Consider the following 26,970-nt stretch of genomic DNA (forward strand, 5'->3'; position numbering starts at 1 on the left):
GGCAAATTAATTTAGGCTTGAACCTCCTCCTGTAGCTCTATTCTTTTCTTTTCTTTCATTTCTTTTTCTTATTTTCTTATACTGAGATCAGTTAAATGCACTTTTGCTTTTAGCGGCAATATTTCTCCAGTGCTGCAAAATTAAGAGTGGCTTAGGTTTATTTTCAATGCTTATTTTTGGTAATTACTGACTTTCAAAATACCTAGTATTAAACATTTAAGTGTAGTGTGAGCTTCACACCCTTTATTTTACTGAAAGGACATATATATACTCAAAATCTAGGAAGGAAAAAGAATGTGTTCATTTAAGTATTATTAAAATGTGGGTGGTCCTTTTACATACAGTTTAACTGTCATTAGCTGTTGGAAGATACCAGCCTTAAAATGTTACCCTTGTTAGCTCACTTGCAATGTTATGTTTATTATTTTTTTGTTATAGTCAGAAGAAAAGTTTCAGACATAAATGTCCCAGAATTTAAAAAACAGAAAGGAAGAAAAATACTAGAGACACTTACGGATGGCTTGTTCCTGCTCTTGTAGAAATCTTTCCAACACAATACGAGCCATGAGAGACGGAGCAAAGTCCATCTTACCTCAACAGAAATAGAAGCGAATTTAGAGATATGAATACTGCTTGAGGTGGTTACTTCATCAGCACTGTAATCTACTTGTAGATTAAAAATAAAGTGCAAAACCATATGAAACATTAGTAGCTTTTCCTAATTAATCTCAACTATTTGAAACAAAGATGAACAGCAATCCACAGTATCCAAAGGAAAACCAAATTTCATGGGAAAATCTAAAAGGTATTTATCTGAACAAGTAATTGAACATGTTGATTTGAGTTTCTCTCCATGTGCTACAAAAAAGAGGTATCTCTGTGTGATTATGTTGTTTTCCACTTGAAGCATAATATACATAAATGAAATAAAACAAGAAGGGACTTGACATATATTTAAGATTTAGCAGAAGCTAGTAGGAAATAGTGGTGATATTCTAAGCAGCTAAAATACATTACTGTTTTTTATGTTTGTATGTTTTGTATTTGAACCATTTTTTAAAAAAAGATGGCAATAAAATCTCTTTTGTAAGGTTACTTACCAAAGAAAAGAAGAAATGCTGATATTTTGCTGTAAATATTTATTATATGTAGCACTCATCAAGTGATATCGCATAGCCTTAATAACATCACAGATTTTTCTTAGTTTTGCTGAATAAAACACCTCCGACAGATGTGCTGAACTAGGTAAAAAATTCTCTAGAATTTAAATATTCCCTTAACAAAGCTCTTCCTCCACTTTAATACTTTTTATACGTATGGAAATTGTATGTTGCAGTTCCACCTGAAATTACCACAGCTTTTTAGATTTCATTATAATACTCCCTTACTGAATTGGAATTTTAACTATGAGACAGTAAACCTTGCTCATACATTGCCACAGTGAATTTGTCTTGACATGTATTCAAGTTCAATATTAGTACAAAAAAATTTAGCTTGATTTAGTAACTAGACACACACAAAAAAAGGTGGTTTCATTTATGCATATGTTTTTTCCAAATATGTATGTACTTGGATGCACTTAAATTCCCCAAGTAGAGAGAAATGCTTTCATCGGAGCTGCTTATTTCCAGTAACCCACATCAGAGCTGACACATGAAAAATGGCGAAATTACTGAAGGTAGTCCAGCCTGAATAAGGACTACCTTATTAGTTCAGGTACTTGCATCTCCCTAATTTTCATATTAATCATGTGTCCATCTTTCTTTGAAATAGGGCCATCATGCTTCATGTCAGAATTTAGCGTGTAAGTAAAATTCATAGTGCTTCAACTCTCACCTGAAAATATTTGTATGAAGAGAACAGTGACTAATTTTATTATTCCTATCTAACAGAAATTAGATTTATTTTAGCACATTGAAACTACATATAAAATAAAATAATAATAACTTGAAAGTAGTCTCACATAACCTCACAAAAACCTTCAGTAACCAGCCCCAAAAGATAGTAATATGAGCTGTTCCTATTTAACAGAGCTGCTACACACTGTAATGCACCTATGTAACATTTTTCTCATCAATTTTTACAGTTTCCACTGATTAAATATATATTGTCTCATAAAGTATTACCGTTACATCAATTGTCAGCAGATGCAAGAGTATGTCATTTAAATATTAACTATCATATAAAAATGGCAGCTTGATTGTTTGGAAGCAGTAATCTGGTGCTGGTTATTGCCACATTTCACTAACACATTAGGCAGCAGTCACAAAATACATTGCCTTTCTTATATACCTGCTACCATGAAATCAGAAGCAGATAAGTTCTTTGTACATCTCCCTTTCCTCTTAGATCTAATTTTTATTTATTTCTGAACTGCAGAAAACTTTGATCTGTATTGCAAAGGCATATTAGTGTAATATAAACAAAGATACGCTCTCTAGAGTCAGAAATGATATGCATAATCTCTAAATCAATGGGTAAAATATACAATGAACCAGTAACATAGATTACTTTGTGCTTGAAATATTTTGAAGACAGTTCTCATATAATATAGGTGCAATATATCATGAAACAAGTTGTTTACTTAAATTCTTAATAAGGTCATACTTCTTTATATTCTGAGAACAGAATGTAGTTTAAGACCTGTTCTTCCAGAAGTAGTTGAAAAAATGAAAGAAAAAGCTACACATTACTGCTAATGTGAAATAAATCCTTTATTCTTTGCTAATGGTATGATCAGGACATGTGGACACTTTAAAGACCATTAATATCTTCTAGTAATTGATAGGTAATCGCTCATTTGCTAGCTTCAGCAACATATGTGAGAGAGAAACCATTCTTTCTTACTAATGTAATATGTAGAAGTTGCTGCTATTGCAACACAGTGGTCATACTGCTGTATCAGTTTTAATGCAAGCACTCATTTTCTGTCTCCTAACACCTTCTATTGAAATGCAACAAAAAAAACAGCATACATTTTATCTCTTTGAGAGTTGCGTAAGCAGTTCCATGCAATATTGCTATTATTATTGTGAACAAATATCTTTGATCTTAAAGGGTAGATAAGTTGATCGATTTTTTATCTAGAAGGCTCACCACCACTCTTTCAAACTTTTTATGTTTTCAAGGTAGTGCTTTAGAGAGTATATTTTAATACTTTGATTCTCCAGATTCGTATTTTACTTAATAAACAGTATCAATAAATTTGTCTGATTTTTAATGGCAACTGTTTGAAACTTTTCACAGACCAGCTTTTCTAGGAAACAGCTATACCAAGGAATTTATTCTGCTTAATTGTCTTCTATTAAGCAATTTTCATTAGTCATCCTCTAATCTGTATGAACAGAATTAAAAAGGGGTCAGGAAAATGAACTGTATTAACCGTTTGTATTAAAACAAAAATCTTAGTTTTGTTATTTAAAAGTTATTAACAGATGTGACTTCACTTAATCAATGTAGGAACTTTTAGTAAAATTGTGCTTTAAAGACCTATGCACAGTCTGAAATTTCTAGCAAGATAAAAATCCAGCTTCCTACAGTTCTTCTTGAAGTTAGGAGACTAATTAAATTAACTGATTTATTAATAAATTAGGCTTTTTGTCTAATTGTTATAAGTACTAACAGACTGGGGAACAATTTTAAATGTCTAATGTGCCTGGAAACCATTTATTTTAGGTTAATTACGTTTATCAGTAATGTCACTATAGATATGCCCTTTATGTTCTACATTTGGAAAATCAAAGAAAAAAGTGAAGATTATTACCTCATTGGCCAGCTCCAGTAAAACAGGGGCAGTGGCATTTTTCATCACCCCATGCAGATACCTAGACAAGACAAAGGTAATTCCTGTACAGCCCAGCACAGCATATTTCATGAGAAGCATTCAAATAAATAAGTATTTTAAATAATCACAAACTCTCCAGCAATGCTTTCTATTCATTTGCAACATACAACAATCTGATTCAAGTTGCTGGTAAAAAAAACAGACAACAAATCAAGACAGCGGTCTTTCAAAAAGATTCAAAAAGCCATATAAACAAATTATATTTCTATTATTTAAAGATGCAAAACAAAAATATCTATTATTCACTGAAAGGATTTTGAGTTCCATTTGATCTTCAGCTACACAGTGCAAATCACTGTACATCTTATTTAATTTGTTACTATCCACAAAAAATACATTCAGAAGTTTAATCACAGATTTTATCAACAAAGGTAATAGTAGGTAGTAGTTTAAATACAAAAGACTAACTTCAGTGAAATCAGAGTGTAAAAATGAACTTAATATTGTGAAGAATATTAAAAGAAATATTAAAAGAAGAACTTAGGATCTATAAAGGATCTTATTTTCAGAGTTGATTGAATGGAGAATACTTTTGGAAACCACTCTGCTTTGCAACAATCTGGTAAAGAACAACATCTGAACCTGCTCATTTATCCTACCTTTACTTATAGAGCAAATCATTAGAAGGCCACAGCCTTTCTAGTTCTGTCATTATCTATTCATCAGAAGCCCTTCTTCTGCTCATTAGCTACAGATATTATTATCATTTTACCTTTTCATGAAATGGGTTTAATATCTTCATATGTAACTCTTCACAGAGGATAATGGCTTTTTGTTTGCAAGTTATTCTGAGGCATAATGAATAAAGGAACTGATAAAAGCCTATTGCTATAATCTATTTCAATTCTATGTAAAAACACAAAATAAGATGTCTCATGTAAATCTGAACACTTGAAAATTTATAATGGTGGGGGAAAAAAAAGACAGTTAAAGAACAAAATACTTAACCAAGAAGATTTGATTGAGACTAATGTTCAAAAACATGCACCCAGATGATCAAACATCACAGCTACAGCTAACAATGGAGTGCTACTGGCAATTCCATTATGGACTAACGGATTTCACTTGTTGATGGCAATACTGCCATGAAAAGTTTGCTGATCCTTCTTATAACTTCACTTTCTGTTGGTCCAAATTGAAGCCTATACCAGTCTCAGCCAAACAGTAGGAAATAGTCCACTAACCCACACTTATGCTTTCTCCCAACAAGTAGCACTGGATTATGACTACATTCAAAATTGTGTTGTTTCAGACAGAGGAATGCACAAATATTTGTGTGTATGTAGGAGGAGGATATCACACAGACTGTACAGTTGTAAGATGGATGCTACAAAAGAGTAGTCAACATGTTTGTCATGTTTACACTTGCAGCATTTCAAACTGGCTTCTGACTCAAGCAGTGTGCCCCTGCAGACTACAAGACATTACACCATAAATCAAAAATGGGATTGAGATGAGTTTTCTATATATTAACCAGAACATACCTGATTTTAAAATATGTGCATTTTGTCCAACCACGTTAAAAGTTTGCAATACATACAATATCCAGTAATAGCATAGCTACCATATAGCTTCATACATAATGCATTAGTTATGTACTGCCACATACTTCAGAGTGTACAGAAGGAGACAGAATACCAAATACTCCTACCTCATGTTAGCCAAACTTAATCACACCTATAACTTCACTGTACCAACAACACTGCTGCTTTGCAAAAAGCAAAATCTGATTCAGCATGTCAGGTTCAGTGTAATGGGACTAATAATATTATTATCATAAAAAGGGTTTAAATTATTTGCATGTGTTCTAAGAAAAGAATTGTTACAGTTACAATTAACATAGGGCACTTCACTAAAATTATACTAATAAAAAATAATTAAATTAAGTTCTCATATATATTAAAATGTCAAAATTTAAAACCAATATTCTTCCTAAACAAACATCAACACTGGGAGAAGTGTGATGTGATCCAGTACAAATTGTTACAAAACTATATAGCTTCTTCAAAAAGAAAATCAAGCTCCCCAAAGAGTACAATTCACACAAGACTTTCTTTCTGATATAATCAGTTTGTGCTTAGGTTTAAACATATCAGTTTGTGCTTAGGTTTAAACATATGATTCTGCAGAAGCACAGAGAGTACTTAATTGTTTACAAATGGAAGCTTTTTGTTTGTTTTCCTGGTTCATACAGATTAACATTAAGCATGGATATCAGACATCTATAATCACAAGTATGAACTTGCTTGCCATGTAAGCTCTTCAGATATGTCAGTCTGCAAAGTATTTTTTAATTGCACATTTTTACCAGTTATCATTGTGCCCCAATTATGTCATTGCGACATTTTAAATAAAGTGTATAGAAGTAACAGACAAACTATAAGATGTCGCAAACATTTTATTAGCTTAAGACACAAATAATTACAGAATATCGTAAAATGACATTCTCCCTTAAAAGCTATTTCTGACACTTCTGTTGATAAAACAGGAGTGATCTAAAAATTAAAGCTGGCAATACAGAAATTTAGTATGTAACTTTTGCAATGTAAAACAGCTGCTTTTTCTAAAAGTACAAGCAGCTGCAACAGAAGAAGCTCACTAGCTGTAAGGAGTTTATCATTAATATTAGTCTTGACACTGAAATTACACAATTACTAACTATAGGCAGTATATAATGAATGCTCTCATATGCACTATAAAAAGTAGTATTTGCTTAAAAGCCAAGGAAATTAAACACTTCTTGATCAGGCTGAAATATTCTATATTTACACCGATAAACATGTTTATGTGAACATTCTGTAACATTCATCTCAAACTGTTAATTTATATTTATAGAAAATCATCTTCATAAGCTAATGGTGCTAATTTACTTATAATTATGATAAAAATTAGTGATAACACTCTTAACTAGGGTAAGGAGGTCATACCTTTGGTAGTAAGATTCAACTGCTTCTGCAGTATGATGCTTGGCATGTGTTCTTTTTATTTGTTTCTTGAAAAACAAAAGAAAAACAGTCTTACAAATGTGTCATAGATCAAAGCACAAAAATCATGACTGTTCAAACACATGCCTAGGCTACACTTTGTTATACAAACTGAACTATGTTTTGAGATTCTATATAGAAATGATGTTCAATTGAAATGAATGTCTTCATAGTGTACTGCAATGTACCATATATGTAAAAGCCAATAAGGTCACAATAATTGAATCTAAATAAGTTTACTGAAGGCTGCAGAGGGCAAAGTAAAACTTGTTCTGTCTTTCAATCTTTGTATTAATTTTCCCTCAATTCAATTCCATCTAAGTCTGGTGTACACTAGTTTTACAATTCAATTGGCATTTTTAACCAGGAAGAACATTGCTTAAAAACAACTTATTTGAAAAACTACAAAAAGTAATTCCACAGAGACTTGCCACTTGACTGACACCTGTCATCTCATGATAAATGACTCCATTTTCTGCCTCTCTTGCCTTCTGCCACTCCGGCAATGGTCATTTATCATCATCTCTGTCAGCAATGGAAAGCAGCACTGACAGTGCAAGTCAGCAAACATTTAGCACATGGAACCACGCAACACAGGGAAATTATTATTGTCAGAATAATAATGGTTTAGCATAATTTATTACAGGTCCACCAAATAAGCAAAGGCTAGATGTTATTAGACAGATGGATGGGTAGGCTTGGCAGCCATCCACTGAGACTCAGGCGGTGCTTGATGTGGAAAAGGGAACATCCTCCAAACCAATCAGAAAGCTGGCAGTTCAATTACAAAGAAATAAAGGGACATTCATCATTCAATTAGGCACCTGTCAACCCTCACAAAGGAGAAAACTTCTAACCTGGTACTCCTGGGAGAAGATGCTCAGCAGAGTGGACTGCGATTGACTGGAACAAATAAAAGAAGGACAAAGTTAATTACTGGAGTGCACTGCAAAGAAACAAAAGAGAAGGGAGCTTCAAAGGTAGGCCTGCTGCCCTGTAATCTAACAGAACATGAAAACAAGTGTGGAAAAGTTGTTCCAGATGAACACCTCAGACAAAGGCTTCCTGCTGCTAGGTCAAGGAGAGAGCATACGAGGGAGGGGAGGAAAATATAGCAAGAGTTTCAAAGCAAACTAGCATATTGTTTAGGTGATTCTTTTTCAGCCTCAGAACTCACAAAGCCCTATCAGTAGCAGGTACTGGAGTTGAAAGGGAAAAGACAAAGAAAAACAAAGCATAATTTCCTTTAATAATTGATAGACTTAAATTCCATCAGAAGTTGGGAACATATCGCTTGTTCATTGGCAACATATTGAAATTCATTTTGTTAGCAGCAAGGGAAACTCTTCAGTAGCTGTCTCATATTCAGGTTAAAAACTTCCCTCTCTGTCAGAAGTAGCATATGGGACTACTGGAACATTCCCACTGAAACTGATGTGCTTTGAAAACAGAAACTTTCACAGCAGGAAGCAGAGATTCCCTGGAGTCGGTCATTTCCAAAAGCTGCCATAAGCTTCATTCATCTAAGGCTCCCCTCAATGTCAAACACCTGGCAGTGAAGCAACCTGGAAAGCATTCTTCTCAAGTGGGAATTTTTCTCTCTGAATTGTTAACGTTTAGAAATGGGACAAGATTTCTTTTCCCCCCAAAAAAGCAATCAATACCATGCCACTACTGTTTTCAATTGTCCTCTGTGGATATATCTACCTCATCATATCCTGAATACAATTAATTACTTCTGATATATTTTCCTACTACATGCAACTTGAACAAATTATAGTCTCAATAAATCGAGTTTTATGGTACAGCAAAGCACTATGAATAATTAACATTTTCCCTTTCGTGAGCTTAACTACTAAGGCACAACATAGGTAGTTCAAATATTCAGCAGTGCCTAAAGTCTTGTTCTTCTGACAGATTTCCAGCATGGGGATTTAATACCTGCATTGCATCATATTTACATGAAATGTAAATATTCTCTCCACACTTAAATGGCTTTTCTCCTTGTAATATTCACATCTCAGAGATATTAACTTAGGATAAGCAAGTCTTATGCCCACTTTGAAAAGACAAAACTGAAAAACAGAATGACTGAATGGTTTGTTCAAGTTGAAAGAGAAGATATGTATGTGTAGCACAGTATAAAGTTACCTCTAAATATACCAGCTGAAGCATTAGGTGCAAAGTAACTAAACTAGACTATGTTCAGTGCTATGCAATGAGCTTATCAGTTTGAGTTATCTGTATCTCATGTTTCTGGCATCTTTGCCGTAACACCTAGTTTTGGCTTGTCTGTCCATCGCATCTTGTGACAGCAGTAAGCTGAGCCTCCTTCTCTGACATTTTATACATGATAAATGGAATATTAATTGTCTGAATATTAAAACTAGAAAAACTGTAATAATATAAACTATCTATTATACATATTTGTTTTTCTGTGATCCATTAATTTCATAAATGACAATACAGTCAAGGTTTTAAATATTCTTAAATATACATCATTCAACACAGAGATATTCACCACAATGCATCCCCAAAAGGTGTATTATCCAATTATGGCAATCTTCAACATGTAGATGTGGCCATTAAAAGCTGAACAAAGGAAAGAAATTAAGATTATACACTTAAACAGGCTACATACATATACATAGCTATGGTTTTTCAAGTTGATTTATTTGGAAAACAAAACAAAACAAAACAAACAACCCTGCAGGCTATAAATGAGCTGGATACATATGGCCCCCTAATGGCTCTCCATGTAACTATTATTATCTGGCAGATTTACATGGTCATAACGGTAGAACTGAATGTAGAGAAAAGATTCAGAAATTAAATAACAGAACAACACAGAACAGGACAACATTTACCTGGGTTTGAGTCCTCTCCAACTGGTACACAAATTTTTGTATTTTAAAACCATTCCCAGTAACATTACTGTACTTACTGCACAATTATCCAACCATACTCAGTGACGTATCAAAAAGATTTAAGACCAATATATCCATTATCTCTCTGTTCTCCCATTTTACTCTTATCCATTCTATTTTGTTCCTTTGGCGTCCTTGATTTCATCTTTCTACTTCATTTTAGTCTGACAAGCCTCTCCAATGCTTCAACTGTTCAGATCATTTAGGACTCACCCCAAATACAAAATAAATGAATAAATAAAAATCAGGCAAGAACCTAACAAGGTCGATATATACTGGATTGCAGTACAAAAATATTGTGACTGCAGCAGAGAATTACTTCAACAAAACCATTCCAAGAATTTCAAGCCTTACTCTCCTCCCCAAGAGAAGTAGATTTGTATTTTCACATGGCTGCTTCTATGTTTCTTCTAATTAACATAGGCCTCCCTGTTAAACACCAAAACCACTTGTCTGCCACTCTATGGTTGCTTTTTTTTGGCCACTATTCTATTGCTACTGGCAAAATTACATGAATAGCCAGCAAAATGAAAGCTGCCTGGCAAAATGAAGCAGCTCCTTCAAACACAGCTGGAACATCTATTGCAAGATGCCACTGACAGCAAACTAAAACATCATGGTTTTGAAAAGTGCTTAAAAAGACAGTACAGTGTACTTGGAGAGGGAACAGAGTCATGAGCATGCATCTGCATTGCAAGACAGCACAAAAAGATCACAGCTGCTGATGGTGACAGTTCAGGATACTGCCATGTAACTTATTTCAGGAGGTATCTTATCAGTGTATACAAACATGAAGGGAAGGTATAAAGAAAACAGAGACAGGTACTTCACAGCATTGCCCAGTTTGAAATGGGCGCAAACTGAAACACTGGAGGTTTTGTCTCAATGTCAGAAAATTGTACAAGAGTGACTGAATACTGGCACACACGGGGATGGGCCTGGTCCTGCTCTGGGTGTTCCTGCTTGTACTATCATCCCTGGAGAGTAACCAGAATGTTCTGTTTGCAGGCATGCAGTGAAGTGCTGCAAGTACTTACAGTGAAGTACTAAAGTACTTACAGATAGATCAGCACTTCATAATTACAGCTGATGTAAAACTATGGCCAAGAAGAGGCAGTAAGGACTAAAAGATTTTATTTTGAATGTCTTGCCTTCCTCTTTTCAGCAAAACATGCTCCCATATCTAGCCAAGATTTCGGGCGCTATTCAGCTTAGTATTTTCTGGAGCCACACCTGAAGAAAATCCAAACATGACAACTTCTACAATTATTATAAAAGTGCTGCTCTGAAAGTAATGCCTCATATTTTACTATATTGACCCACAGTGTTAGAAGCATATTGGTGGTATGGCAGTAGAGGCTGGATTTACTTTACTAAATTTTGTTGCTATGTGACATTTGGCAGCAGAGGGGCAGTCTGACAAAATGGCATCTGACATGGAATACTGTAGGAAGCAAAGGGCTGTAACTGAATTTCTCCGTGCAGAAAAAATTGCACACACCAGCATTCACTGAAGCTTGCTTGCTGAACATTTATGGAGACGAAACAGTGGATGTGAGCACAGAGAGGCAGAGGGTTGTGTCTTTCAGCAATGGCAACAGCAAAATGAAAGACAAGCCAAGTTCTGATCTTGTTTGACATCTTCATCAATGACCTGGATGAAAGGATGGAATGCACCCTTAGCAAGTTTGATGATATGAAGCTGGGAGGAATGGATGACACACCAGAAGGCTGTGCTGCCATTCAATAAGACCCAGACAAGCTGAGCTGGGTGGAAAAGAACCTTATGGAGTTCAACAAGGGCAAGTGCAAAGTTCTACATCTGAGGAGGAATAACTACAGGTATCAATACAAGTGAGAGGATGACCTGCTGGAGAGGAGCTCTGTGGAGAAGGATCTGGTTGTCCTGGTGGAAAACAGAGTGACTATCAGCAAGCCTTGTTGTGACCAAGAAGGCCAATGGTATTGCTTAGGGATAAGGTAAACTTTCCACTTCACTTTCTGAGATTTATGGAAATGTAAAATCTTAGGTATAAATACAAGCTTCCATTTGTTTCATATAATCATTTTAAAATGCAATACTTTTCCCTCAACTTTATCCTCACATTTTTTGCCCGAACCAGAAAGAATAAAAATGCTGTTTTACCTTTCATATATTTTACCATGGAACAAAGGAAGAGTGATCAGTAAAAAAAAAAAACACAACAAAAAACAAGAGTAAATATGAACTACAAAGAACATTGAGTCAGTGCTATTCTTTCACAAAATGGAACTCTTTACCTAATGAAGATGATAAACATAATGGTTAAAAGATTGTGCATGGGGATTTGCATTTCCAAAATTCAGAAGCTGTTATGGGTGAAATCCCAAAGTAGAGCTGTCAAAGTTTATCTTGGAAGTATATCCAACAATGAATTGTGGTTTTTATGGGAATTCAGGTACAGTAGAAATTGTCATTTTTATTCCACATTCTCTAGTATGAGAGTCATGTGCTTGTCACATCTCTTTGTGAGATGTTATGTTATTTCTGTGAAACAGATATCTTTTAACGTTAGAACTTTCCTGCTACTCCAGTACTTTGGGAACCACAAAACCATTATGGTGTTGTTGGTGAAATACTCTCATTACAAATGTATTAATGCTATAAAATTACAATAAACATATAGATAAAAAGAAGTACCTGTGAAAGGGGTGACGTGTTCATTTCAGCCTTAAAGATACCAATTTAAAAACAAGACAAGATTAAAGCTCACTTACAGAGCTATAGCACTAATCAATTTTGAAATTCAGCAACATCCAGTTCATTAAACTATAGAACAGCTCAAGTCAAAAGATGTGAATATGAATCACTTACTAAAAAGTGTCTTAGCATCAAAGTCGATTTTATACCTTCGTTAGATTTAAAAGTAAAAGTTGAAAATAAGGACTCTGAGCCTTAAGACTTCCTGCGTTGCAAGTTCACCCTATGCAATAATAATAAAATAGGTTAAATGCAGGCATATACTTATAGCTTTGCTGCCTATAGACAGGGTTATGAGAATAACTATGACAAAGCTTTGAGAAGGCTACTTGAGAAGAGTCATCACTTCTATGACCTTGACATTGGTTGGTCTCACAACTTCTATGCAATTTAGTGATGTGCAAGAACAGATGATGGTGCAATACATAGAAATGGCAGCATTTAAAATTCATAGTAGCATAAGGCCATTACTTTTCCCACTGGGCCACTTGAACTTTAATAATGTCTGACCTAGTTGGCCAATAAGTTCTAGCAGCAGACAGAGGAAAATTGCTAGTATTAGATACTGTTTGAATGATTTTTCATTTAGAAAGACTTAGAAGTTCCTTTAAGAACAGGGCACCAATTCCTCCTGTAGACACCTCATTTTTTGGTGTCTGTTGTAATGGCCAATATATTTTAAAACAACTGCAGACAACACACAATTTGTATCAGATGTGAAAAAAATAAAATGCAGAGGTAAACACAAATTATCAACACAGCCAATGATCATCTCCTTTTATCAATACAAAAACTAGCTTTGGGCAGTAGTAATAGAAGCGTAGCTCAAAATAAGCAATATTCTAATTGCTACAAAGTATTTCTGATCCAGTCCCTGCAAAGTCAAAAGTGAAGTTAGAAGAAAGTTGCTGTTTCCCCATTACTTCAATTTGATGATGAGAAGAACAGCAGGACATTTTCAGAGTGGATAAACAGCAGTGGATTTTATGGTTAAAGATGGAATTCGGACAACACAGGAATAGAATAGTGTTATTTCCACCTGAAAAGAAACTACCTCTTGATCTTATCTTAGTAAGCAAGTTGATAATAATTTCCCTGAAATACTATTATTTCTTTTCCTTCCGGAATTAAAAACAACTGTTCCGTGTTTGAAACTTATCAAAATGCCAAAACCACACAAAGATCCCTGTAAGCAAATACAAACGATATTCACAATACAAGCTTTAAAAGTACAATGTCAATGCTAAAAGTGAAAATAAAATTTAGTCAAATATTAAAAAAATATTCTTACATAGGAGTTGAATAACTTTCAAACCTTTTCAACTTATGCATACCAGAACCTTTTTGGTATCCTTTGATCATATTGTCAGAGGATTCATTGACAAAAGAAACTGATAGGAGGAGTCAAATAGAGTTTGTCTCTCTCCATCAGCCTGATAATCTTAGTGCATGTTCTTCCAATCTCATCCTCCTGCCATTCTCTAAATTTCTCCTTTTAAGTCTACAAATACAAAACTATTTTTATTAGTAAATGGCAATTTTAAGCTAATTAGACTGTTCATTTTGTTAAAAATTAGCCTGTATGTAAAATGCATATCTGTGCCAATTTGAAACTAAACAAATCCCCAAACACCCTTAAGCAACTTGCTCCTAAAAATATATAATCAAATTTAGAAAACTATAAATTATATTTAAATTTATTATTTACAAGCAATTAATTACGAAGACAGCCAGGTGGCTTTCATTACATAAATTACCGTTAATGACACTTGCCTCATGCTGCTACTGTATTTAGCATTTGCATGCATCACATGTCAAGCACACACACTGTTGCACAGCTATCTCCAGGGTAAAACTGAACACCCTAAATAAAAAAAATCTTCCAGTAAAGCAATACAAAATGGTTAATTCCTTAAACAACTGAGGATCATATTGAAGATATAATTTAAAGAATTTCACCCGTATATCAAGCATGGATTGTATAGAAGTATAATTTAATTTCCAGTTTGAGTAATGATACTGATTTAAGGCAAGAAATAAACCCATTTATAGCTAGTCCACTTCAGTTTTCAGGCTTAAACTCTACACAGTCTATGAAAGTTTATAATTTAAAAGTTACTTGTAATAATAATATAATAAAACAGAGAATAATTGTTGTTACTCTACCTAGCTGACAGCGTTCTATTTTGTATTATACATGCATATATTTACAAAATCTATGTCAGTCTTTCCAAAATTGAAGTCTTACACTTCACCGCAGTCATACACTGCACTTCTCAGGTATAGCTTACTAGAAAGAATAGCTTACACAGAGGGAAAAAAAATAATTTTAACATTGGAGATATGGCAGAACACACTAAGAAGGAAATCCAGATATTCCTTTTTACAAGTGGTCTTCCAGAATTCTTTTTTTAAAAACTTCCTATCTAGAACTGTGACAAACACACTCACTGACAGGCAACAGGAGAAAGTTTGAGTGAGGTGATCACAATTTCATGTTACTCTATACTAAAACTACTTTAGCCTTGTTTTCCATTTCTAGCAATAGAAGTTTCCCTTCTCTTCATCCACTTTCTTGAGCATTTAAATTTTTGTTTTCTTTGTACTGCTCTGAAAATGGCCACAATTACCAACCTTTGTTTCCTGTATTGTTGCAGTAAAGGCTGGGAGATGTCTGATTCTATGCCCTAGCTAAACAGTCATCACTGATGTAAACAGTCAATAGGTTCACCACATAGCATCACCTTCATAAGCACCAACATTTGACCAGCCTCAGTAAAATGAATTTAGACACTCCAGTAAATAAATATGAAAACTAATGAAGAAGGAAAACTAGTTCAACATCAAATATTTGTTCTATGTTAAAAAAAAAAAAAAAAGAATATGACCTCAATATGCATCAAGAAATATGGCATGACTCATTGACAATTCTTAAATTTCTGGGTTGTCAAAAATATAATAAAAATATACACATAATTATATATAAATATAACATTATATATATGTTTTATATATATATATAAAACTATATATATTACTTATATATTATATATATATATATATATATATATATATATATATATATATATATATAAAATAACATTTTTAGCACATAAAGACTAAAAGACTAAACTTGGCCCCCCCAAAAAAAAACCCAGAAGAAAAAAGTAAATGAGTAGAGGGTAAAAAAACTTTACTAGAATTCAGAGGAATCTGACAACTAACATCCTTTGGGCAACTTTCAAAAAGAACCCAAACAAAACATCCCTACTTTATCCACAACTAATTCGAAGTCTTAATATGTTACAGTAAAACAACAAATGCCACAGTACCTTTTCCTTCTCCTAATTTGTTTTTAATTTGTTCTCCACATTTAACTCTCAGTTCTTTGTAACTCCTAAGAATGGCAAATTAGCACAACTAGGATAGCAGAAGACAACAGCAATTGAAAATTTAGAGGAAAAGAATATTCTGGATGGGACCCTTAACATTTCTGCATGTTAGTCAACAACCAACAACTTATCTAACATGCTCTTTAAAAAGACTGCATGTTCTTATAAAAACGTGAGTAATCCTCTCCACTTTTAACTAAAGGTCACATGAATGTTTCCCAGTCAAAAATAAGGATGTTGACACCTTTATTGAAACCAAGAGATTGAGAGGCAAAAAAGAAGCTAACTTATAGAACAATACTAATTTGGGGAGGATACCTTTGGTTTTCTAACTTCTCCTTTTAAGTAAGTTTCTTCCAATCAACTTTCACTTACAAGTAATTTCTCCTCACCCCCGAGAGTAAAGCTTTAAGGCCAAAAACAGAAACAACTGAATTCAAGGTTTAGCAAGGCAGATATGCAAGTACTATTTTATTTCACTACTATAAAGTATTTTGTTAAGTATTTTGTATCACTTCCCATTAAACCAACCACAAACAATTCTTAAAGTTATGGCTGTTCGTATGTAATCTGTTACCTGTAACAGAAAAAAAAAGGAAAAAAAAAGGCAGAAGGCCTCTCTAGCCCCCTAATCACCATATCAATGACACATGCCACAACAGAGAAGCACTAGTTTATTTGATTGATCATGGTAGATAAACTCCAAATAACAGAGAAATTAACAAATGCTTGACATTTGCTCAACATCCATTATTCTGACACTGCTTTCAGGATTTCAAAGCCTGGGAGTATGCTTAATCAACATTCATATTCCCCAGTGAGCTACAGGCACCATATTGTGCCCCGCCTTAGTACTGATGAAAACTGCATATTGGCCATTTCCAAAATGTTCTGGGACTCCACACAGGGCCCCTTCTCTCCCTTGTTCCTGTTCTGCAGTTTTCTTTTAAACACTTCCAAGACAAAAGCATCTGCCAGTTTTTCTCTCTGGGGATGTATGCAAAATGAACTTAACAGTTTTAAGGCAGAGAAACCCTCACATCTAAATTCATTCATAGGACAGAAAAGGGCCTAAGAGGCCTCTCCAGGGACAAAACCCTGCTGAAATTTTCCCGACAACAGTGGGAGCTTTATAAAATCTAAGTCCAGACAATTTCCAATTCAAATGCCCAGCATAGCATGACCTTTGTCAGATCTATGAGCCCTAGATGCACCCACTATTTTTTTATTCTAACCAGCACAGACATTAGACAGGGCACTACTGCTAAGCAGGAGGTTGAATATTTGCATGCTCTTCCATTGTGAAAATGTAACAGTGACAGCACTGTGTCGAATTCTTTTCCCTCTAGAACTCTAACTCCATAGGAGAGGCATAGCTGACAGATGACTCTCCCAACATCTGTGTTATGTACACTGCACAGCTGAGGAACCTTGGATCACTGTCACAGCTTCTCGGAGATGACCTACACCTTTCTAATATCTGTCCATGATCAAAAAAGTAAAATCAGAAATTGAAAACACCATTTTTTAAAAATGAAAAGTAAATATGGCAAGAAAGATTAACATAATTTAGTCATTAAGCTGTTCACATATCAGCTCACCATATGTTGTATAAATGTCCTATACAAAATAATTTATCAGACCTGACACGTTGCACATCATGTTGTATTATTTAATATGCTTACCAAAATTTCATGGATCAAGCTCCACCTCTGAAAGCTTACAGAAAGCCCTAGAAAATATTTCTTCATCTTCTATGATTTATTTTGATTACCTTTTGCAGCTACATGATAAAGTGGAACTTACAAAATTACGAGGTTAAGGTTTACACAGCTATTGCTTCAGAGACTAAAATATAACAGATGACTCCATGTCTATATACCATTTTACTTGCATTTAATATTCAGAAGTACATTAAACTAAGCATGTTGCTTTCCTCTGCATATTTTAATGATTTTTGCTGGTTATTTCAGTATACATCCACTAATGCAAAGTTCCATTGATATATTACCCTTGGTGAAGAGACTAAAATGCTAAGAATTACAAAATACATTAAAGCAAATGACTGTCATGTAATTAATTCTACTCCCCCTTCCCCCCCCCCCCCCCCCCCCAAACAATCTAGAAAGAAATAGATTAATTTCTCAAAGTAAATGAAACATTTGAATAGTATTTTTAAATTATTGAGACTGAAAGTGTTAGAACTGCAGGCTAATATGACCAGATAAATGGACAAAATTTTCATCCAGAAACCTCAAAGCCACAAAAACAATCACACATAAAAATGTTTGTCCATCACTAGTGAGGTCCATGTGTAAATAGTAAATTGAAATAAAAAAACATAAGCAGAAAGATAATGGATAGTAGTTATTGAGTAGCCACTGGGATTTGTTTGAAAAAAGTACACTTAGAGAGCATAATAACAGACAGACATGGCTAGAAAAAAAAAAATCAGACTGAAACCATGCATTTATCCTGTAAACAACCATTTTCTTTTTCTCTCTTAGACTACTGATGTCAAAGGAACACAATACAAATGAGATAAAAATGTAGTCTGACTTTTTGGTCAATAATTATACTCTCCTGTTTCTAATAATAGGATAAAGAAAAACATATTTCTGTGTCAGAAAACCCACTGCAATGAGGTCATTAAACACTGTATTTGGAACTGAACTTGCTTGGCCTTTTTGGAGTACCTGCCAACTGTTCAAAACAAAACTTCATTTTTAAACTCTGTAGGAAACAGAAATTTATGTCTTCTTTTGATCTTTTTATATTTTGTGAATTGAAAATAATGAGCTTGTCCAGGAGAACATGTTGCTTACCTGTATTGAAAACTGAAGGCCAGCTGGATTGAGAACGTATTTATATTAATGCTGGAAATAGCTAATGTTCAATTGTTGTTTTGCCGTTAGGAATCTACGCTCATTCTCTGGCTATTAGTTTTTGTACTCTGTACCAGTTCTAGCCTAAGAATATATGCAAGCATTTCACAGAAGAAATGCAAAAGGATTGGACACCATCAGTATCAATAGTGGATTGAAAGGAAGTTCTGCCATCTCCTAGCAGATCACAAATGGAAAGAGAGACATGTGGTGTCATTATCATCATCTGAGTCCTCAGTAATGATGAGGAACTCCAAAAGACTCTTCATATTAATTCAGATAAAAACCCCTTCAGGCATAGAAGTGAATATTATCTCTATACAGTCATAGTTTTCATGTTGTCTTCAGAAAAGTTTCTAGCAGACTACACTACAGAAACTATTATATTTGGTATCATGTAGGTCTCAGAAAAAAATCTGAAAACATTCTGCTTTCTGTTGAAGAAGAATGTGTGCTGTGTTATGATATTTTTCTTCAGTGTTGCAGCTGCCCGGAGCTATCTGGGAATCAACAATACCAAACAATTTGAATACCTTTCAGGCCTAGATCCAGATATGCAAATTGAGAATATTCATCCAAATAGAGTGCACTTCAGCACCACATCCCAACCTGAAGCCATTACACCAGTTCCAAAAGACAATAACACTTGCTTGAAGATCCTACTCAAATGAGAAAGAGGATTCAAGTTCAAGAAACCTCCAGCTTAAAACAGGAAGACAGCCATTAACAATTGGGCTACTGCGTAGCTTATGGCATGCACTGTATCATGTATCCCATTCAAATTACTACCACATTCAAACTGTTACGGACACTAGAATTTAAGAAACACATAAGAAAAGAAATGATAAGACCAATAAAAATGCTTTAGTTGCTGAAAAACAGTTTCCAACCTAAGGAATTTACAAGGCAGAACACTTTTCCGTCAAGAAGTGCAGATTCCTGTTTGGTAAATTTAAGCCTTCTGACAAGAAGTTCATTTACTCTGAATTCTTTGTTTGAAGTCCAGGGATGAGAACTCCATGAAATACAAGCTGAAAACTAATGATAAAGCATGAAATCTTAGCATGCCAATGGGAGCTTGAAATCTACTTGTATGGTGCCAATTAGTCAAAAAAATGAACAAGGCTTTTAACCATCACCGGATCTGAAGAAAACAGAGCAGTATTTTTCCAAATGTTTTCTAATGCTGTTTTTTTTTTTTTCTTTTTTTTCTTAACAATGCTCTATTAGATGTGTCTTAGAAGACAGTTTTAATAGGATTAGTTACTGTAATCTATATTCTTACTGAAAACAATCCTTATCATTATTTTACTTGGTTTGAAATACAGTACAACCTTCTGAGACATTCACCTTGAAAAGATATGATATCTTCACCAGGAATTTAAAGAAGTAAACAATTAAAAATGATTCTCATCAAAGCATATACGTTATTTTATTAAGTGATATGATAAGCTCAGGGGCATATATCAGAACCAAAATGGTTTTAGTCATTAATTTAAGTAATAAATCATAGGTTCTGCCAACAATGACAGCAAACAGATGCTAACAAGAAGATGTATTATTTAACATTGCCATGTGTTATAAAAATGTAAGTGTTTAGGACACGTCTTAAATTTTTATAATAATATGCATTTAATACATTACTGTTTTGACACATACAAGAATCAAATTTATAGGTCTCATTCAGCACTTGCTTTCTCTTCTGTGAACACAGAATGGATTCCTGAGGGAAAAAAAACCTCAAGAAGTGAATGTATCAAATGGATGTTTTCAACAAAATCAAGTTGTTTGTCTTGCTGTCTTGAAGTAAGTATAATAAGCATTGAATCTCATTAAAAAATGAAAACCAACATATTTGCCTTTATGTAAACACAATTTTTTCCCTGAAAGTTCCCAGGAAATTCAAACTACTAAGTTTATCTATATACAGGTAACAAAGCATCTTATCACTTGGTAGAAAGTTACGGAAACAATTCATTACAATTCAGAATGTTGATATTATGTAACTCTCAATGAGTCTGCGAAATTATAAGAATAGCAGAAGTTTCATTCTCCAATGTATCTTATTATTTATTCTTTACATCAATTTAAATAATATAATGGAAGGCTACAATGATTTTCATCCACCACATCCTTTGCAAAAAATGTCAAAACCAAAATCTCTCTGGTAGTTAGCAAAATTATTGAAAACATTGAGAATTCCATTTCTCCCATTCCATTCATGCCCATCCTCTTCTCAGGACTCTGAAAGCCTGACAGAATGATGACCTGATCCAAGTCCTGATATATGAAAGCTTAAGAAATGCAATTATGCCTTTTGGCAAGCTCAGCCACACAAAACAGAATCACCATGTACACACCTTTCTCAGCACTCCATCTCTACTGCTAGTACAGCATGCTGCATAAGGTCCCTCTGCAGAAGGGTCAATTGTTTCTAAAAAGGTGAGCGCTTCTCCCAGACATTTTTGTTTTGCTTTAAGGAAACTGGATAATATTCCTGTTCGCATTCTGTTTCACGTTCATTTTCAATCAACTTCTCCAGGTATCAGCACAGTTTCTTTCTTGGAAGTGCTTCAGTCAATGCTTTAAAACACTTGAGGAAGCAGTGATCAGAGTACGGAAACTAAATTTTCTTCATTAAGTCTACTGAAGCAGATATTAAAAATGCATTTAATATACTGGGGATGGCTGGTGGGCATCACTGACTGTGACAGGCCAGTTACTGATGAGCTGCTGTCAGACAGCCTTCTCAGCAGGGATCTGTGTCTAAGGCTGCTGAAGGACAGCAATATCTTCCCTTGTGTGTAAGCTCTATTCATCTCCCAAGTATTTACTAAATCACAGACCTGTGCACACAAACCCAGCGTTTCAGCACATGCTAACAAATGATGGATGGCCTAGTCAATTCGTTATGTCCTGAAAGCGTGATTTCCTGCCATTCCAATCATCAAACCTCCAGAGCCTTCAGAGCTGATCAGTCCTGGAGAATATATTTTGCAGGCTCTATTAAAGGAGTAGAGGTTCTTTCCATTAGTCTCAAACTTTTTTTTTCCCTGCCTGATTTAAAGAGATTTAAAGAGAACACCTTCCTTCCTCCAGCATCACCACTACCATTCTTATCTGTGTAAAGCATTCAGGGCATGTACCACTAGTGTGTTAGTAAAAAAGCACTCCTGGAACACCAGCCAGTTAAAAATACAGATTTTGTCTGTGATTACTATAAAACACTACAATCTTTTATTTAAACAACTTATACGTCTTTATTATGTAGCCTAGACAACCTCCAAAACATTTTGTAACTTAGCTTCTATAATCAAATACCTTTTACAGCAAAGGAGTGCTCAAAAGGACTTGTTTTCTTTGTATTTGCCTACTGAAAAAGATCAGAGCACTCTTAATTGTGTTCCTTTTTAAAGGATAAGCCACTTAGGAATAAACTTAGGGTGTTCCAAAGACAGGTTAGCTGTCAAAGACATAAAGCTTCCAGATTTCTCCCTTTTCATACCAAGGCAATATACTTGACAGTCTTTCTTTTGCATGCTAGAGGAGAAATTTTATTTAGCTTACCTATTCAATGATCTATAGGAACAGGATATTTACAACTCACACTTTCTATTCTGAAGCATTGAACTTCAAATGAATCAGCCTACACCTGCTGAAGAGTTAGTTGTCTTAAGGTACTGCACATTTTTCTTCAGTGGTATAACATATAGGAGAACACTTTATGTCAGTAAGTATTTGGTTGCTCTAAAATGCAGAGACCTCGATTTTCCTTACTTGCTAGGTGTGATCCAGCCACATCCAGCACAAACCAATCCACACTGCCCTACCATTCACCTCAACCTTGACCTGGAGATTAAACTCACTTTTATTGCACACAAAGGTCATCTGTGTTAGGTCAAAATTCAAAGTCCCTTGTCAGCTAAGGTTGATATATTCCAACCTTTCCTACTCTAATGCATCAAATTTTTCATGGTGAGGTCATATTCAGCAGACAGTGTATTCAGCGATTTATTGTGCTATTGTAATATAGCCCAGAATATGATTGTCTGAAAACCAACACATGAATAAAATATTTTTCTACCTGATGTACAAAACCTCCTCTGCTCATAAAACTCTATCCTAGACTTATCTGCAGACTTCAGAAGAATGACACAGTGAGGAACTGTTTCTTAAATAAAATCAAAAATTACCATTTTTACCACCACTGTCCATAGTATAAGCAACATGAGTACAAAGGGCACCCTAAAATCCACAAGTCAATTAAAATGCACATATGGTCAGTGTTAAAACTTCCACTTCATCCTTACTTAACAGCCGATGTAATCTGGCCCTTAAATCTGTAGACATCTGTTGGTCTATCTGATGACATCCAGCTCATTTTAGAATGAAATACTTGGAAGAGTGTTACAGGATGTACATTCCTACTCTACTGGTGATTATCACTACCATGTAATTTGTAAAGTGGCAAAAAGCACAACCAAATTAAACTTTGTAAAGCAACACAGTAACATAATGACCAAGACAAGCCCTGCAGCTTTGACATAAGAAAGGATCTTTTTTCTCCCTCTTTTTGTCCTTGCCTCTTCTAGCTTTTCCTTAGAAATTTTTTTTCTTTTCCTCTTTTTTTTTTCTTTTTTTCTCTTCACTCTTATTCTCTCTCTCTTCTCTCTTTCACCTTCTCCCCGCTTTCTCTTCTGTGTGATTTTTATTTTATTTTATTTGAAAGGAACTGGACACCCATACAGTAATCCTTCCCATACTGCAGGGAGAAAAAGTTAAAAGAGAAGGAAAATACTTATCAGTACTGTCAGTTTTGGCTGACATTTCAAGCAAAATTTCAAGACTAACCTTTAAGATAATTTTAGCCATTTACTACAATGGACATCTTAGGTGGGAAGGCTTGTAAGGAACAGAAATGATACATGTATCATTTTGTATCAAACTGTAATAGAAAATACATTGTATTTCCTCAAACTTACTGCTGAGGCATTCTTACTCACGTCTTCCACTTTCTAGTTAATAATAACATGCAACAACAATAACAACTCTCCAAAAAATCCTTTCCATCTCTTCCAAAGAAATCCTGAAGGTCTAGAAGTTACATGTGCCAATATAAGAATTTTCCTTCTAAATGCTGTCTATAGCGATCAGAGAAATCAAAACCTGATCAAAACCGTGTTTCCCATTCTCAATGCTTTCGCTGCTATCAATAGTTATTTTTAAACATGTATCTTACTTTTAATCTAAAGAATAATGAAAAGAGACAAAGTTCTTCTGAGTTAAATGTTGATTTCTATTACAGAGGAGAATTTGTTTTCTTCCTACGTAGAGCTGAAGCATAATCAGTTTTTCATGTGACACATCAAATCCAACTGGTTTCAAGTCCTCTGAGGCTTAAACAGTGAAAAGAGAAAACCTGTACTGCTCTTTGGTTCATCTTAGCAAAACTGTAATATCTTAAGAGTAGACATCTGTAATATCTGTGCACTGGATGCAGATCAAGATCTGATACCAAGGCTACGTATACAAAGAATTTATGTCCAAAGGGAATATTATGAATTTTTATTTCATTGTAAGAATATTTTCATTATGCAAAATTTTATTTTACATTTCTGAAAGTTTGTATACTGTTAATTTCAAATAATAAGCCAAAATCATTTTCTCATCTCTTATTGTCAGCGCTTGCATTTGAGGTTAAGTGCTTTGAGAACATAGCAAATGTTAAATTGTTAGATTTTGCTACATATAACAGACAAAAACAAACAGTAGAGCAAAACTTCATTTACTCTGAAGTTTAACGTAAAAGAAAAAATGAATAAAAAAACCTAATAAATTCAGAGCTGCTCTAGCTGTAAGGTCCAGATCACGTAAACAGAATAAATTAGTGCAAAATATTTGCCACTTCAAAATAGACAGGGTGGAAGGTTTAGCAGTGATGTTAGTCTCTCTTTCCAGATCTCTGTATCTCCCACTAAAGACTACTTTCTCCTCCTTCATAAGCCAGCCTATTTAAATCAGTGAGGTGGTTTATGTAGGCAGAGCATGAATTTTTCATTGATAAGCAGTGAGAATACAGAAAAGCAGAGAGAGTTTAAACTACATTTTCATTTTAAGAAATAAAAGTTTCTATCCCTTGTGGGCACAAAGACATCTTTCTAAACAAGAATTGCTAGATAAATGCTTGGAGACTGAAGACAGTTCATGTGCTTATTTAAATATTTTACCAACTATTCAGAAGAGGAGAGGCAGCCAAGAAACAGCAGAACTCTGTCAGTTTTGCTGTGATGAAAGGCTTTCCAGATAGAAGAGTATGTAACTGATTTCTCTCACACCAACAAGCTGGGAACCCTAAGTAAGACATCTCTACTTAGCATAGCTGAACTTGAGTCCTGAGCATTGAGCTCCAAAAGCCATCTAGATGGCCAGCTGCCCCTACTCTCAAGCTCACTGCCAGTACTCCCTCCTGGAACTGCAGCTCCAAGGAACATCAGAGCAGAGGACAGAGAATCCTTCTTCCATTTTGATTCAACCTCCAGGATCCATTAGCAGTGGATTCCAGAAATGAAAAGGAAAACAAACAAACAATCAAGCAAAAAACAAAAATAAAAAGAAGCAGAAGCCTTCTTTATTTCATACAACTACCATAAAGGGCTTATCAATACTGCTTAATAATATAAGCAGCAGCACATACGAAGATATGACATTATTCATGAAAAGACAATAATATACTTCCTTGTAAATAAAGCTAGCTGGCAGAGGGAAAACATACTTATCCACCAACACTAAAAGTCAAAAAGAGGCAACAATGACAGTGGAGAAAAAGGAAGAAAAAATATTAACTCAGCAGTCTTAGATGATCAGAAGTTTGTCTGGTAGAAATAACACTGATTGCATGTGTTTAAAATTCTTTAAGGGCCTCTGAGTATGAACCATCACTGAGAAAAAGAGGTAAAATTTAGCAAATAATAAACAAAATATTTTTCAGTTTACACTGTAAGACATGTAGACACATTGTTCAACAACAAATCATACTGGGGCACTTCCAAGGCCTAATATGAAGTTACACATAATACCAAATACCCATACTCAGAAAATGAACAAACTCACTGTGAGCCTATGTATTATTTTCTTCTTTTGCTTACTGGAAAGCTACTCTTACCTTTCTGCTGTCAGAAAAGCTCCTCTTTATCACTGAGAAGGACGCTTTTAAGATGAGGCACAAACAGAACACTACTTCTTTACTTAGAATCAAAGATGAAAATACTGTGAGCGAAGATCTACACAGGGCAGCTGCTATAAATTCTAATACTTTGAAACTCCAGCACTGTGAAACTCCCTATGTACACAGTTTGCACTCAAAAATGTTCAAAAATGAATGCTTTTACAGGAATAAAAGTAGAGGCACTGAAAAGGAAGTCAGGCTAGAGGCACTAAGTTTGTTTAACAACTTATAATTAAGTAAGGAAAAGAATACAGACTGCATTAATTGTGGTATGGAAGAATATAATACTCCTAGCTGAACTGAAATATGTTTCACAACAGTTCACCATGAGAACTCAAAAGTAAGGCTTTGGGAACCTCTGAAAGATGTGAGTCTACTGAGTCAACTTGCAATGTCAGAAAGTTCCTGGAATCCCCAGATCACATACTATGCAGTGTAAGATATTCCGAGACTTAAACAGAATAGAACCAAATGAGGAAAAACTTTGTGTAAGATAAAACAAGACAGTACCATAAGTCAGCAAACCTTACACCCTTTAAATCCTGGCAGGAGGCAGAGGAAGATTCTATCAAGAAAACTGTAAAATTCCATTAGGATTGGTTATTAAAAAGAGAAGCAAAATATTGTATGACATAAACATTTGAATCAGATCCAGTTATTTGACAACCATGTTCTATTTGTAAGAACTTCACAAGAATTTTTCAAAGAAAAACTACTGAATACGCTGTATTCAGAAGAACAGGTTTCTACTTTTTTCTTTTCTTTTCTTTTTTTTCCTCCTGGAAACAACTACACAAGAACACTATATCAACTTGTGTATGAATCAAACACTCAGAAGCTGGACTTTTCTGGACAAGTAAAAATGATCTTTGAAAAAATTAAAGTTTAAAGGTCTGACCTAAACTGTATCTACAACTAAGAAAACAAGCACTAAAATAAATGAGATTGTAAACTTTTCAGATCATTTTCCGCA

The 26,970-nt window shown here is 34.5% G+C and overlaps 1 protein-coding gene across 8 annotated transcripts in view; it reads right to left on the reverse strand.

Annotated features, from left to right (window-relative positions):
* Positions 1-26,970, reverse strand: part of CDIN1 (CDAN1 interacting nuclease 1) — a 114,222-nt gene that overhangs the window by 85,273 nt on the left and 1,979 nt on the right. For 5 of the 8 annotated variants that reach the window (XM_090141266.1, XM_031593737.2, XM_090141263.1 and 2 more), the window contains exons 2-5: positions 7,686-7,731; positions 6,772-6,836; positions 3,764-3,824; positions 515-587 (exon numbers count right to left, since the gene is read on the reverse strand). The exons of 1 other annotated variant lie outside the window; for it this stretch is intronic. In XM_090141266.1, the coding sequence (XP_089997392.1) occupies positions 515-587; positions 3,764-3,824; positions 6,772-6,836; positions 7,686-7,731 (245 nt within the window). Of the gene's footprint in view, positions 1-514; positions 593-3,763; positions 3,825-6,771; positions 6,837-7,685; positions 7,732-26,970 lie in introns of those variants that run through there. 2 more of the 8 variants (XM_090141264.1, XM_031593739.2) reach the window with 2 other exon arrangements.

This window comes from Phasianus colchicus, chromosome 5 (genome assembly GCF_987193195.1).
Source record: "Phasianus colchicus chromosome 5, bPhaCol1.hap1.1, whole genome shotgun sequence".
NCBI classification, from domain to species: Eukaryota; Metazoa; Chordata; class Aves; order Galliformes; family Phasianidae; genus Phasianus; species Phasianus colchicus.